At 39.0% G+C, this 15,000-nt stretch overlaps 2 protein-coding genes across 7 annotated transcripts in view; one reads left to right on the top strand and one right to left on the bottom strand.

The window, feature by feature from the left end:
• Positions 1-949: 949 nt before the first annotated feature.
• Positions 950-6,357, bottom strand: LOC137986257 (uncharacterized). 2 transcript variants are annotated; one of them, XM_068833487.1, is made up of 2 exons: positions 6,222-6,357; positions 950-1,546 (listed from the first exon to the last, which is right to left on the bottom strand). In XM_068833487.1, the coding sequence occupies exons 1-2, from the start codon at positions 6,225-6,227 to the stop codon at positions 950-952; spliced, it is 603 nt and encodes a 200-aa protein (XP_068689588.1). In that variant the 5' UTR covers positions 6,228-6,357. The 2 variants fall into 2 exon arrangements, with proteins under 2 accessions (XP_068689588.1, XP_068689587.1); XM_068833486.1 differs by lacking the exon at positions 6,222-6,357 and adding an exon at positions 2,667-4,205.
• The window catches only part of LOC137986255 (protein sidekick-1-like), a 101,495-nt gene continuing 92,738 nt past the window's right edge, over positions 6,244-15,000 (top strand). For 2 of the 5 annotated variants that reach the window (XM_068833484.1, XM_068833479.1), the window contains exons 1-2: positions 6,244-6,498; positions 9,083-9,174. The gene's annotated coding sequence lies outside the window, so the exon portion shown is untranslated. Of the gene's footprint in view, positions 6,499-9,082; positions 9,175-10,453; positions 10,473-15,000 lie in introns of those variants that run through there. The other 3 variants (XM_068833483.1, XM_068833480.1, XM_068833482.1) reach the window with 3 other exon arrangements.

Below are 15,000 nucleotides of genomic sequence, written 5' to 3'. Positions count from 1 at the left end.
ATACATTGAAAATTGCATTCCACTGGTTTGTCTGTAAGGATTCAAAAAAACTCAAATGGCGAGATTTAACTGGCCCAGAAAAGTTGAAATTATTTAGGAACATTGATTTTACCCAAGTACTACCCAATCAAAGCAAATCTGTTGAAATTTCAAAGTTGTGGACTCAATTTATGGCCATAACTGACATGCTGAGTTCACCAAATCTTAGCAATAGTATTGAACAATTTCAACAGAAATCTAAGGCATTCATAGATCACTTTTTGACACTCTATCACACCAAGCATGTGACTCCATACATGCACGCTCTTTTATGGCATGTGCCCGAGTTCTTAAAACTGTATGGCCAAATTTGCTCCTTCACTCAGCAAGGCCTTGAAAAGTTGAATGATAAAACAACAAAAGATTACTTTAGGTCAACCAACCAAAGAGGTCTTGATGCATTAACACAAATTGCACAGAAAAGAAACCGGATGCAGTATCTAGAGGACCTTGGATGCCAAAGAAAAAAAAGAAATTTTAAGTGCAGTAATTGTGCTGCACAGGGCCACAACAATTTGACTTGACTTGCATGTCAGAATGTAAGACATGTGGATTCAAACCATATTGTGCCCCATCCCATGTGATTAAAGAAAATGGAAAGTGCGTTAAACAATGTAAAAATGTTCAAATACCTACTGTAGGACCATGCATGCAAGGTAGGGATTCTTAAATTGTGTAAACAATAGTTTGAGTAATTTCAAAAAAACTTGTGAACCAATTTTCACATTTCATATTACCGGTAGATGTTTGTCTACTTGAACATTCAAATTAATGTCATTCCTGTTTTGTGAAGTAAAGACATTTTCATGTTGATTATATGCTTCATCATTTTGGATAGGGTTCCCATATACATGTTCAATGATACTTTTCATCCAGCAGCAATCTGTTACTGAACTACATGTAGTCAATGTTACTTCCATGAATCAGTGGTATATTGTACTTCGACGCCATCTCCACGTACAAATGTAAATACAAGTTCAAGGTCATTCTGAATGTGACTTTCAAAAAGTTTCTCCCCAATATAAACAAATTCCTTAACTGGATTCTTTTCATGAAGCCAAAATCGTACTGTTCCTGCAACTACATAACAGAAATCTCCATTGATGTTCAGTATCCTCTCATACCATTTATTTCCCAAAAGATCACAAAGCTGGTTATTGTCATTTAGGCAATGAACATTTCTTCCTCTTGACTTCTTGACCACTCCAATGTCAGCTAAATATGCCTGGTAAATGTCCATATCAATGCATGCCTCTATTAGCACTTCAGGAGATTCCCTTTTGCTTGAAAATAGGCCAAATTTTATTTTTCTAGCAAGACCACAGAATATGGCACCTGCCCTGTCTTCCAAAGATTGATTGCTCGGGAGAAATCGTGGCTTGTAATGGCCAAGAGCAAGTTTCTCATCACTCTGTAGTTGATCAGCATCTCTCCACTCATCATGTTCGTTTGAATATCCAATGAAGTGGATTTTTATTTTGTTGCTATTTTTATCTCTCTCAATGATCTACAAAACAAATGAGGACGCTTAAAAACACAATCAACTTCAGAGCAAGAGCTTTCCATATACAATTTGAAGCACAGTAATTCGTATCCATTGCGTTCGTAAAATCGGTTTAAAATTTCGTGCTTACCTCGATTGAATACATTTTTTTTTTCATCACACTTGTTATTTTTACGATGAGTCTTTTCCAATTTCACACGGACCCCCTTTTTCAACGTCTTAAAAAACCCTTTCTCTGGACGAAACTTTCTGTGAGCTAGCGCCCAGGCCGTTCGAGATCAACTGCGCATGGGCAATAAATTATTTTGGCAACGCGCATGCCTGGAGCTAATGTCCCCTTTATGGGGCCATGCTTTTCGAGTTTTAAACTTTACAATAACGTGACATAGCCCCTTTAAATTATTTGATCTAATTCTAGCCATTATTCTAGCCAAATGAATTTCTTCAAGAGATGGAAGAAGCTCGTTTGATATTAGCTCATTTGTTGCCTTTAAGCTCCAGACGATCAAGGAGAAAGATAAATTACTAAGAAACCTTTTGTACTTTAATGAGAAGCAGCAGGAGGCCATTTCCCGTTTGCAATTTCACGTAAAAACATGTTGTTAAATTTCCATGGTCGTGAATTTTTACGCACCTGTGCGTACTTAAACTTTAATTGCGTAATTAACTTGCGTAATTAAAACGATGCATAAAATTTCGCGAGTGAACGTAAAAGTTGAACCTCATACATCGTCTCTGTTTTATTTAAGTACGTAAAGCCAATTATAGTTTACGTACGCATAGGCGCGTAAAAATTCCACCTTAAGCGAGGCTTAACTTTTGCGTTCACGCGCAAAACGCGCGAAATTTTATGCGAAGTCTCTATTTCATTTACGCACGTAAAGGCAATTTACGTACGTGCTCGTGCATAAATATTCGGGACAGTGGAAATCCACCTTTCGTGGAGTGGAGCCTCATTGACTGCCAAAACTGAAGGTTCTTATCAAGTAGATGGCATATTTGAAACACAAAACGGATGTTTAGGAGGGTAACTCCGTATTGAAATTTGCTCAGCATTCAGCATTGAAACTGAGCTCTGCATGATGTGTCTACACAGCTGTTTGACACACAAGATTCCACTCACTTGACAGTTCTGCATACAGAATTCGGATATTTGTTCAGAGCAGGGACAACAACGTAATTCGATTTCCAAATGATCGTATTTGACGGAAAAAGAATCGGTTTTCGGTATAGGACGTTTTCAGCCAATCTCTAGAGACACCAATATCAATAGAGAAATGTACGACTTCTGGTGGACGAACAAAGGAAGCTAAAGAGAGATCTTTTGTTTTCGTCCACCAGCATGTGGGCGATGACGTCACGTAAGGACCTCCTATTCGAAGCAAAACTAACAAAGTTTATTCTTTTAGGAACAATTTTTTTTCGTGGTCTCCCTCAGTTGAACGATTCGAGTAAAGTAACGATTGAGTCTCAGTTTCAACTGTTTGACGCGTGAATTCGTCACCAGCATTCACCCCGCCCACTCTTCGGCCTACGCAGCGTTTGAAAACCTCTTTGACAGAAAAAAAACAACTCTGCGTCAAACTTTCATCGCAAAACTGATACATCACTAATGTAAGGAATAAATAAGTGAACTTGATAAAAGCACGTATTTCATAAGGCCTTTTATTTACTTATATGAGCTGAGGATAAGTGCTTATTATACAAAAAAAAGAGCTCTTAAAGATCTTCTGTATGCAAAAATTTTCTCTCTGTGGATTTTGTTGGGTAGAATACTTTACCGGTTGCCAGATTGATCGATTGCTTTGGAAGTTGAGATCGCGTGCCGAACACTCGCTCGTGCATCACTCGCTATGTAAAGAGAGAAGCCTTTCACTAACTGAGTTTAAGTTTAACACTGAATGGTGATGTGACTGAATCAAGTCCTGCTGCACGTGATCTTGGGGTATCACTTGATCACTACCTAAAAATGTCGACACGTGTTAATGATCTCTGTAGAACTGCAACTCTGGCCTTGAAGCGTATCAGTCGTATTCGTAGATATCTTAATTCAGCTTGCTGCGAACAACTAGTGCATGCGTTTGTATCCTCAAGACTCGATTATTGTAATAGTTTGCTCATTGGCCTACCTGATAAAGAGATTTCTAAGATTCAACGCATTCAAAACTCTGCCGCAAGACTCGTTACCAAAACAAAGAAGGGAGATCACATCACACCTGTTCTTAGGAAACTGCATTGGCTGACTATTGATAAACGCATTGTCTTCAAGGTGCTTATCATCACTTATAAGGCTCTACATGGACTTTCTCCGAAGTACATTTCAGACTTGCTTACTCTAAAAAGATCATCTCGCATTTTGCGCTCTAATTACCAGGACAGCCTTAAGCTCGAGACCCCACCTTTAAAACCAAGAACTATGGTGGAAAAGCGTTCTCAGTGTGTGCTCCTCGCCTTTGGAACGATCTCCCTGGGGACTTACGGAATTCACCTTCTCTGGAGACATTTAAAAGAGGACTAAAGACTTATTTATTTAACCAATAATTTTAACTTTTTGCATCTTAACTATTTTATTTATTTTTCTATATTTGTAAATTTGTAAGGGCATTGAGACATAGTGTAATGCCCCAGAACTGCATTATTATTATTATTATTACGTGGAATGCCGAAGGCATCCACGTCTTAAAACCGGGCTGGTGTCTTTTTTTTGTTGGTAGTCACAAATGTGCATACCCCACGGATATTGAATTAATCTCCGACAAGAGATTATAAAGGTAAGAGAAGTAATCCCTCATACTGGCCCTATTCCCATCGTAATCCCTCTTAGGTTATTTTTAGATGATATCAATTTTCCCGCGGATAATGTTACCGCGCGCGTTACGTGGAAGTTTCGTGGAGGAGGGAAAGTGCAGCAAATTCTGTACGATGCCACTCTCCGTTTTCAAAATTGAGTTTCATGGCCTGATAAAATTCATTGTCTGCAAGATACAGGTTTCAAACATACATCCTTGGAATTGCTTACCTGTCTAGTTTACAGTGATACCAATTTGAAGAATTTCCAATCTATCAAACCGTGTTAAATAATTTTGACAGATGCTGATGTGTTCACCTTGGTTGCATTGCGTTACTTGTCCATTTTAGTGCGCACTTTCGCATCGTCTACAAAATTCTGTCGCTTACAAAACTCGTCCCTATCAAGATACAGTTTGCAATCATATATCATGGAAATCGGTTAACTGTATAATTCACTCTGATATCAATTTTACGATTGTCTAATGTAGGAAACCATGTTAAATAATTTGTAAGAAGGAGCTATATTTTACGCGTGCGTTGCAAATTGACTTCAATCCGATCTTACGGTTTTAAAAATTTTTATCGTTCGGTCAATTGAAATTTTCCTGTCATGTGTGGTACTGTTTGAAAGCGTTAGCTGTCTAATTTATGAATATCATAGAATTAAGTCACCATAGTTTAAGTCCCCTAAGAAAATCGAGAACGCGTTGACCAAGTCAGGAATATAATACTTGGTGACTGTAGTCCGCGATATTTCATTAATTGTGTACAAAATTCTGTCGCCTATGAAACTCGTTACTTTCTAGATACAAGATGCAAAGATATATCATTCAAATCGCTTAACTGTGTTGTCTACAGTGACACCAAGTTCAACACTGTCCAATGTACGAAACCGAGTTTAATAATTTTGAAAGATGCAGGTATATTTAACATGCGTGCTTTGCAAATTGACTTCCATGCGATACCACTTGTTCATACATTTTATACATTTTTATCGTACTGTCTGATATCCGTCTAATTTATGAATATCTAAGAATTAAGTCGTCAGATTTTAATCCCGCGAAGAAAATCAAGAACGCGTTAACCAAGTCAGCGATATATTACTTGTTGACTGTAGTCTGCGAATTGCCAATGTTTACAAAATTCTGTCTCTTATAAAACTCGATCCTTTCAAGATACAGGTTTCAAACATCTATAACTGAAATCGCTTAATTGTCTAGTTTTCAATGATACCACATTCAAGGTTGTGCCATATACGAAACCGTGTTAAATCTTTTCTTAAGGAGACAGCTATATTTAACATACGTGCTTTTGCAAATTCACTTGAATCCGATAACACGGGTTCAAAAATTTTTATCGGACGCTTGATTCAAGTTTTCCTTTCATGTTTGGTACTGTTGTAGAGCTCTATCTGTCTACTTTATCACCATATAATAATTAAGTCATCATATTTTAATTTCGCAAAGGAAACCGAGAATGCATTTATTAAAGTCAGAGAGATCGTACTTATCGACTATAGTCTTCCATTTGCCATTCTGTACAAAATCCTGTCGGTTACATAACTCGTTCCTTCCAAGATACAGGTTTCAAAACATAAGTCATTGTAATCGCTTAACTCTGTAGTCAACAAGTCACGTTCGTCCACAAAATGTATACAGCATACGCGTTTGTCTCAACATCCTCCGTCATTTTTGTTTGATGGTAAATCGCGAACGACGCGAATCATTGCGTGAGAATTCGCTCAGCTGTCAACATTGGTAAAAATGAGGACATGTGATTGGCTATCAGTTAACCCTCGTGGGAATACCGGATCTCGCAGGAGATCTAAAAATAACCTAAGAGGGATTACGATGGGAATAGGGCCAGTATGAGGGATTACTTCTCTTACCTTCATAATCTCTTGTCTCCGATCGGGTGGACTGACTTATATTCCCTCCGGTATTTCCAAACTTCCTTGCCTCGAGGAGAACTCTTTCTCTTCCCAAGCCATAACGATTCTTCTCTGCTAGCGCGTTAGACCACTCGGCCACCGTGACACACTTTCGTTAGCCTGGTGAAAGCAAACATTTACAATAGAATCTTTCCGCCCGCCATGATTGTTTCAGTATAAAACTATTCGATAAAGTGGATAGATGCTTTTTCTTTAAAAAAGGCAAGCTTTAAAGGTAAGGAGAATTTTCTACGTTATTTCTAGATCTTGCTTCGTACTTGTGTGTTCCACTGTGAACATTATTATTTTGCATAGAACGAATACTTCATTAGAAGCATTTTGCATAGAACGAATACGTACTCCAATATTTCTTGGGAATCAATTTGTTCGCCGTTTTGACGTAGAAAGAAAATAAGAAAATAGCTTTCAACGGCCAAACAAGATAAAAAATGAAATCAAGTTTAAATAAAACGAATTAGCTATCGCCGTCACGGGGACTTCGCAGCCGTCCCCCATCCAAGTACTAACCTTATTCGGAGGAGCTTAACTTCACTGACACTTGGACTAGCATCAACAATTGCGATCTTTATGTTAAATTCGCACATAGATCTTGTCGAACTTTATAACACTTGAAAGAAAAAAAAACACACTAACAAAAACCAGGTGTTATGCCGTCATTCTGTCACAGATGCATCCTTTGTTTCGTGAGTTGTCAGTAAACACGCAAGGTATAACTTGATCACAGGCGGCCGCTAAAATCGATCTCACTTTCGATTTTGCGATTTTACTTGTATGACCAAAAGTACGATAGAAAAATTGAACTCTGATGGAACGTAACAAAAATCTCCCGAAATGTTTTTCGCTGATGGCAAATTGTTTTATTCTCGATCGCCACTTCCTAAAAGTTCCTTCTGCTCTCCTTAAAAACTACATATTAATATTTATTTACTTTTTTCGTCAATATTTGTTTTGCATAAAGCAGGCTAGCAAAATCTGTACCTTGCTTTGTTCGCATTTTTGAGCGTTAAAATATAATTTTTAGGGGTATGTTCCTGACAGCAAAAGTCGCATATTTTGATGTCCCCCATCCAGATACTAACCCCGCTGGAAAGGGAAGAAAAAAATTTCGTAACATTGGTCTTGGAAAGGTGTTAGAAGCTCAGAGTACACGCTTAAGCTTGCGGTGAGAGAGAAGTTGTAAATGATCAACATGTCAGCTTTGAAGCCAAAATTTTCTTCAATCGTTCTGGGCTTAGTATTTTACTGAACCACATGTCTTCTTAGAGGGTATATAGCAAAGATGTCTACCATGGCACCGTAATGATTTACGATACCAAACAATGTCGTGTACTTGAATCTCCTGGAAAAAACAAAACGCAGCTCAGTTGACAGTTGACAGGGAAAAACTGCACTACCACACGCAATGCGTTCTTACTTTAAAAAATATCCCGTATCTCCTCAATTCTACCCCCCCCCCCCCCCCCACCTCCAGACTAAAAATCCCGTATCCCCACAATTTTTTTACCTAATTATGCCGTATGCTGATCGCTTCTCGGGCTTTTGGCTAAGATTAGTTTCTTGGCCAAGGGCTACGGTCAAGTACTATTGTACAACGTACGGTACTTTTTCATTGCCGTAAGGGGCAGGCACAGAACAGTTTCGGCTGTTTGTCTGTTCTCTCGAGAAACGATGACGAGGGTTTTTTGGGTTTTTTGTTCAGGTCGAGCTTTTGTTGAGTTTTGAATCGATGATAGAGAGAGTTTTGGCGATCTCAATCCGGACTGGACTACTGGATTTAATGATTTTTCTTAACGAAGTTGGTACCAAGTTACTGAAATCAAGATTGTGGACTTGTAAAATTAGAACTTTGGACTGGACTATAGAACACGCAATTACGGAATTTTTGAGCATCGAGAGAAATAGAGCACGGATGTTGTCTTCTTGTCTTCGCCACGGCAAATTTATACAGTTTGCAAGGAACTAAACTGTTCGAAAGCCAATTACCTTAATCCAGGATTAGCGTAAACTTTTGTTTCATATTTTCAACTTTTTGCTCACAGTTTCCTTTGCTTATTTTTGTTTTTCAAGATTGACTTGTTCTAATGTAAAGTTTTACTGAATATCAGCCTTGAACAGCATTTGGGAGTAGAGGATAAAACTCGTTTTAAAACCCAGTTTCTGAACAACTGGCCCAGGATGATAAGTTGTTGAACTGTGATTTGTAATAAGTTTTTCGGATGATTTAAGGCTGATCCTGTAATTTTTGGATGAAAGGAGTTAACGAAGCAAGTAAAACTGTAGGATTGGAATTAAGTCTCCTTCCAAAAAATAAATAAATAAAAGATCCCGTATCCTGATAACCTGCTAATAGGGCTTCGTTGTTTGCATTTGCAAATTTAGTGACATTAGTAATGAGTTTTTACAACAAAAAACTTTAAGTTATATTACAGATGTATCTTTCTGGTAATCTTTCGCCATTTTCCGAAGTCTACCTGTACTTGAAGTTGACTGTAACTGGACAATTTGTGTTAACTGTTTGCGCATTCCACGGATACGCCCTTGTAGGCGTCTTGTTATTATTAAATTGCTGCCGACATTTTTGCAAGTTCAATTCATGAAGCATGCACGAAGGCCATAAAGTGAACTTTGAAAAAACAAGTAGCTGTCACGTAAAGTCGTTAATTGCCCGCGAAAACTTGGTTGGTGAGCTATTGATTACATTTTAGGTCTTTCAATAAAGGAAAGAAACATGCATTTTGAATTAGCCAATCAAAAAGCGGATACCTTCTAAGAAATATAATCATTTTTAACGTTTTCAGGTTGGCCGTGTGATGTAAGTTAATATTGTTTCTCATCCTTATAAGCTGCAACCAACTTCCCTCCCAAAGTTTAGAGATTTGTCAGCGAAACTGTAAGTTCTTATGTCATATAGTTTGTTATAATTAGAAGTCTTAGGTTCTCTCTATCTGTACGTTTTAATCGAAAAACGGAGCTCTAAGGGAAAGTTGACTTTTGAGTGCTTTAATTAAGAGCTTCTGCCTGAGAGACCGGGGCAGACTTGGAAATGAAGGTCGGCCGATTTCGCTTAAAATTGGTACACAAAGTACTTATGCCGACTTATTTAATATGCCAAAGTTTCAGCTTCAACGACTTTTTTTTAGCCGAGTTCTAGATATCAGCCCCTCAGGGGTCTCCGAAGGCTGATTTTCAGTGCAATTTTGGCCACTTTTAAATCTCTCTTTTAGCAACATGAAATTAATTTCAGGCAAAAACAAAACCATCTTTGTAAAGCCCTACCCTTAGGCTTTTATGGGTGAGAACATTAGCTCATGGAAATTTCTTGCTAGCCTGTGGCGGTTATCACAACTTGGTCATATTTGAAGCATATGGGAAGCAACCGGAAATGGCCTGTTTTTCAGACCAAATATATTCCATGCCAATGTTTTATATCTTGAGGTCTTCGTATCCCTGCAAAGTTCAGCCCTTAGTTTAGTAATATTAAGAAAAAAATACTAAGGTTGAGGCTTTTTACTAAGAAAAAAACTTACGAGAAGATGGCTAACCAGGCCACTTGCGGTTAAAGTTTCAACAAAGCGTGTCTGCAAAAATCAGCCATTTAATTTCGATTATCTTTTTTCCTTCCAAGTTATGGTTAAAAGAGACTCTGAAGTTAATTGTCACCGAGAAGACTTGCCGTTAATAAGAAATTTTTATGTGATTGTTTTAGGACCGATCAGATAGTGGGTCCGACAGCGGTTATCAATTTCTTGGAAGAAGTCTTGAAAATTACGGACAATAGAGCCGCTGCGAAAACTCTTTATTTACCTAACAACACATCTCTTGCCGGTAAATCACAATGCAAAATTGCCCCAGTGTAAATGGCTCACGTATGTTGTAAATGATTGATAAGGACGTCCAACACGGTCCGTTTTCGCCGCCAGTCCGCTAAATTGCTAGAAGATTACTCACGGGCACTCTTTTCCTTTCTCTATCAGTATTTTCCTTTTGTTGCTTTCTCAAACAGCACAGATCCATGGTAACATCCATACTGCATATATATCCAAAGATAGGACAGGGATGGAGTGGGTTACCCTTCCGGTAAAGACTACTGTTTTGGCAACTTGGGAAATAAAATATTTCAGCTTTCTTGGAGCCCTTAAGGACTTGGGGGTCTTTTATGGCACCCGTAGCTGTAGATCACGTGAAAAGGTAAGTCTTTATGGACTCACACTGAATTGCTGACCCGTAACTCTGGTTTCGGTAATAAGAAGCAACCTAGGCGGTAATCGCCCTGGAGGGCCATTATGCATACTGTGGGTGATAAGGTAAGTCGTCACAAGGCCTAGTGCCCGCTCGTACCTGCTGGAGCTTAAATTGGTTACTGCTCTTCTTTCCTGGACAGGATAATAATCACTGGTGCCCATTTATACATCTGGGTGGAGAGAGGCACCGTTAAAGAAAATTGCCTTCCCAAGACGACCTGTCAACGCCCTAGTAACTTGGGGCCCTTTTCTCGAAAGTCCCGAAAACTTTTCGGGCCCGAAAAGCTATTTGTGAAACTGCCAACCACTTGTTTTAGAAAGCCGATCTTTTAACGTGTTTTCAAGGTAACAAAAAGGAAAATGACTGTGAAGTTTGACGACTTAAGTCCTCTCCGTTCTTGAGATACAAAGGGAATTGTGACACCCGAAAATGGCCCGTAACAGGCCCCAGGACCTCACGATCCAGAGTCTAGCCTGCTAACGCGCTATGCCAGTTCCTTTTTGTGTAAAATCCGAATGTAATGTGGACTTTAATCTGTCCTTAATCAGCAAAATGCATCGGGGAAGAAATAAATGGCCAGCACTTTCAAAAGAAAGTGGACACCTTGCCGGCTGCTTTGTTTATTTGCGAGAAAAGAAACTATCTGCGATCTATTAATTAAAGGAGAACTGAAGATAAAAATGAAATATTTTTTCCTTCGCCAAATTTGTCGTGCCTGACTTAGTTAAAGGAAATATTCGAGTATTTGAGGGGTTCCTTACATTTTGACGTTTTTGTGAGGCCAGAAAGATCCGTATTGGTCACTCGATGGAAGTCCGCCATTTTGGCTGTACTATAGCAGGCTTGGGCGCTATGCGTGACGTCATTGCGCTCACTTGCTTGAACGCGGGAAACTTGAAAAATTGTTCAGTGCGCTATTGTGGGCTGTTCTAGTAGAACTCTCATCGTTTCCCTCTTTAAAATGAAGTCCCTCTCGAAGAATGGGTCATCCGAATTTAGAAGAAAAAACTAGCCAAAATATCCAGCCCTGTCACATCTGTTCGGATCATTTCGAACCCTCCTGTTTTGAAGGTGTCTTGACCACAGCGGTCGATGCGACAATTGCATGTTATTGATGAAATGTTAACTTTGCGACTCCATCGATTCCATTTATGCCCAGTGAGTAAGTTATGTTTTCTTTAGTGGGGAGATTTCAGTGGCAAACCAAGCGCCGGAGAAGTGAACCGGAAGGTTGTTTTTGCAAGCAACTGGGACACGTTATTTCGTGATTGGCATTCGCACTTCAAGCTGGGTTTTATAAACTCGACAACGATCACAAAGATGTTTAATTGAAGTTTGAAAATTCGCAAAACTACGAACAGAGGTTATGTGTTTACATACATGTTGTTCATTAATCGCAGCACTCAGACCAGCGATGGCAGTTTATAGCACTTTTCTTTGTAAACACACGGTCGAAAAGCTAGAATGCTGCGTTACACAACGAATAGTTTCTCAAATTGAATCGAAATGACAGACAAAACAAAAGCAGTCAACAGAATCTCTTAGTAATCAAGTTGTTTTTATTGCCTTTTGAATACAATCAATTCACCTGAGATTTGTTCATAGCTCCTCTATTTCGCGGCAGCAGATGCATTCCTTTTCTTGCTGTCCCGGCCTCCCAGTTCAAGCAAAAATCACAGCTGCACCAAGTCGTATTTCCCCATCTTGAGTCTTCCCTTTCGGTTGCTTCCTCTTCCTCCGATCCTGAACTTTCTCGCATTGGATCGAAAGAATATGGTTCACGTTCTGCCATAAACTTACGTGTATTAACGAGAAAGAAAGCGGAGTACTATGTTGAGACTTAACGATAACAGAAGATTTCAGTGAAAACCAGCTGCTTGCTTGTGCGCAATGACGTCACAACATGGCGGCTGACATTCCTTTTTTGGAAGTAACCGGAAGAAAAAGCAAACAAAATGGCGGGCGTTCAAATTGGAAAAACAACCAAAGATTTTGGGCAAATTCAAGGCCTTTCAAGATGAAAAAGGATTTTTCCTGTTTGTTTAGGTAAAGGACGTTATATTTCGATAATAATAAGACACAAAAAAATTTGATCTTCTAGCCTTCAGTTCTCCTTTAAACTAATTAAATCTATTCAGTCTGTAAGGGAATTTGTTTCATTTGAGTCCATTTGAGTGCTTTTGAAAGGCAGAGTAGCGAAAGCCTGGATTTCACAATTTATAAATTAGTCTCTTGGAAAATCAAAACCATGAGTATACGGTGCACCTTTTGCAAAGAAGTTGACATATGTGGGGCACGAGATAACAAGCCGTCAGAGCCTGCTGTGACTCTCCCATTAGCGACATTAGATCGAGATGTTACACCCTGCTAGTCAAAGTGGGCGCTGCTGGTAATAAACTGACTGCGTCACACAGAGTTGATAATTTTCCTGAATGGAAGTTAATTCTTAACCAAGCTGGCTCGTCTGGCGTCACAAAAGATGAATTAAAGACGATTTGTGATATGTCCACGTCTCCGCTGAAAATTCACCCGTTTGCGAAAATATTCAGTAAACAAATCATGCCATTGAGGTTCTCATACAAGTTCTATCATAATCATTCTCTGCAATATCAAGGAAACGAATCTGCACGAGAAAACAACTGAATTCCAAGTCAGTCATAGCCAGCAATCTACAATGACCTCGTCACGTACGGTATTAATCGACCTGTGTATATCTAACTCGCAACGACGCACTTGCGACCAATTTATCGCTGGGGCTAAAGTTTCTAATGTTACCTCACTTTTAAAAAAAATTAAGGGATTGTAGGAAAGGGGCATGTTTGTAAAAGTGAAGCCAGGTAAGCGTTTTCTGTAAGCAAATTTATCCAGACACTTTGCAAACAGACTGGAAGAGTGAGTGCAATTTGTGTTAGACGATTAGCTTTAATTATATTCGAAATTTCTTAAAGGTTCAAAACGATTCTCAATTAGTGTCACGACAGATGATGTGGTTGCTTTTAAAGAGACCGATAAGTTCTTTTTTCTTCAGAAAATATTAAAGCCCAAACAGGTGGGTTATAGTACTACTGAATGGAACTACAAAGCTTGCTTATATCCTGATTTAATTAGCGCTTCATTACTACGGGCCACCGACGTGATACGTTGAACGAGTTGAACAAAGGAGATAAACTTAACATTGCAGTTTGGACGAAAAAGATGCAATTTTGCATTGTGATTTACCGGCAAGAGATGTGTTGTTAGGTAAATAAAGAGTTTTCACAGCGGCTCTATTGTCCGTAATTTTCAAGACTTCTTCCAAGAAATTGATAACCGCTGTCGGACCACTATCTGATCGGTCCTAAAACAATCACATAAAAATTTCTTATTAACGGCAAGTCTTCTCGGTGACAGTTAACTTCAGAGTCTCTTTTAACCATAACTTGGAAGGAAAAAAGATAATCGAAATTAAATGGCTGATTTTTGCAGACACGCTTTGTTGAAACTTTAACCGCATGTGGCCTGGTTAGCCATCTTCTCGTAAGTTTTTTTCTTAGTAAAAAGCCTCAACCTTAGTATTTTTTTTCTTGATGTTACTAAACTAAGGGCTGAACTTTGCAGGGATACTAAGACCTCAAGATATAAAACATGGGCATGGAAAATATTTGGTCTGAAAAACAGGCCATTTCCGGTTGCTTCCCATATGCTTCAAATATGACCAAGTTGTGATAACAGCCACGGGCTAGCGAGAAGTTTCCATGAGCTAATGTTCTCACCCATAAAAGCCTAAGGATAGGGCTTTACAAAGATGGTTTTGTTTTTGCCTGAAATTTATTTCATGTTGCTAAAAGAGAGATTTAAAAGTGGCCAAAATTGCACTGAAAATCAGCCTCTGGGGACCCCTGAGGGGCTGATATCCAGAACTCGGCTAAAAAAGAGTCGTTGAAGCTGAAACTTTGGCATATTACATAAGTCGACATAAGTACTTTGTGTACCAATTTTAAGCGAAATCGGCCGACCTTCATTTCCAAGTCTGCCCCGATCTCTCAGGCAGAAGCTCTTAAGGTCTAACTGAACTTAGACTGGAAATTGCTGTTATGTCGCAGCTTGTTGTAATCAGAAGCCTCGTTTTCTCTTTGTTTGCTTTAATAACTTCAAAGCCGGAAACTCGAAGGGCAACCTGTTCAAGAAAGGTCCAACGTACAACGCGGTTTTCTGTAGTCACTTTTTACCTTTAGAATTTTTCTGGACGCGACTTGTGTTTTGCGTGGATAAGTGGTCTTTTCAGTGTGCCTCGGTTGCTGTCGTTTGGACACTTCTTTTCGACAATAATTGGCCTTTATCTGCCACAATTACCCAACTTGGAAAGCGGTTTTCTTAATCAGTTAATTAAGCAGTAGTTGAGCTCTGTTTTAATGGGCGCGTCCAAATGGTTCGACAGGCTAAGAAGTGCGTTTTACCAGAAACCGCCGAACTTTGTTTGCCTGTGACAAGTTAC

The sequence above is a fragment of the Montipora foliosa genome, unplaced genomic scaffold, assembly GCF_036669935.1.
Source record: "Montipora foliosa isolate CH-2021 unplaced genomic scaffold, ASM3666993v2 scaffold_164, whole genome shotgun sequence".
NCBI lineage: Eukaryota > Metazoa > Cnidaria > Anthozoa > Scleractinia > Acroporidae > Montipora > Montipora foliosa.
Note: the sequence above shows the minus strand (reverse complement) of the source record. Positions and strands in the feature narration are given on the sequence as shown.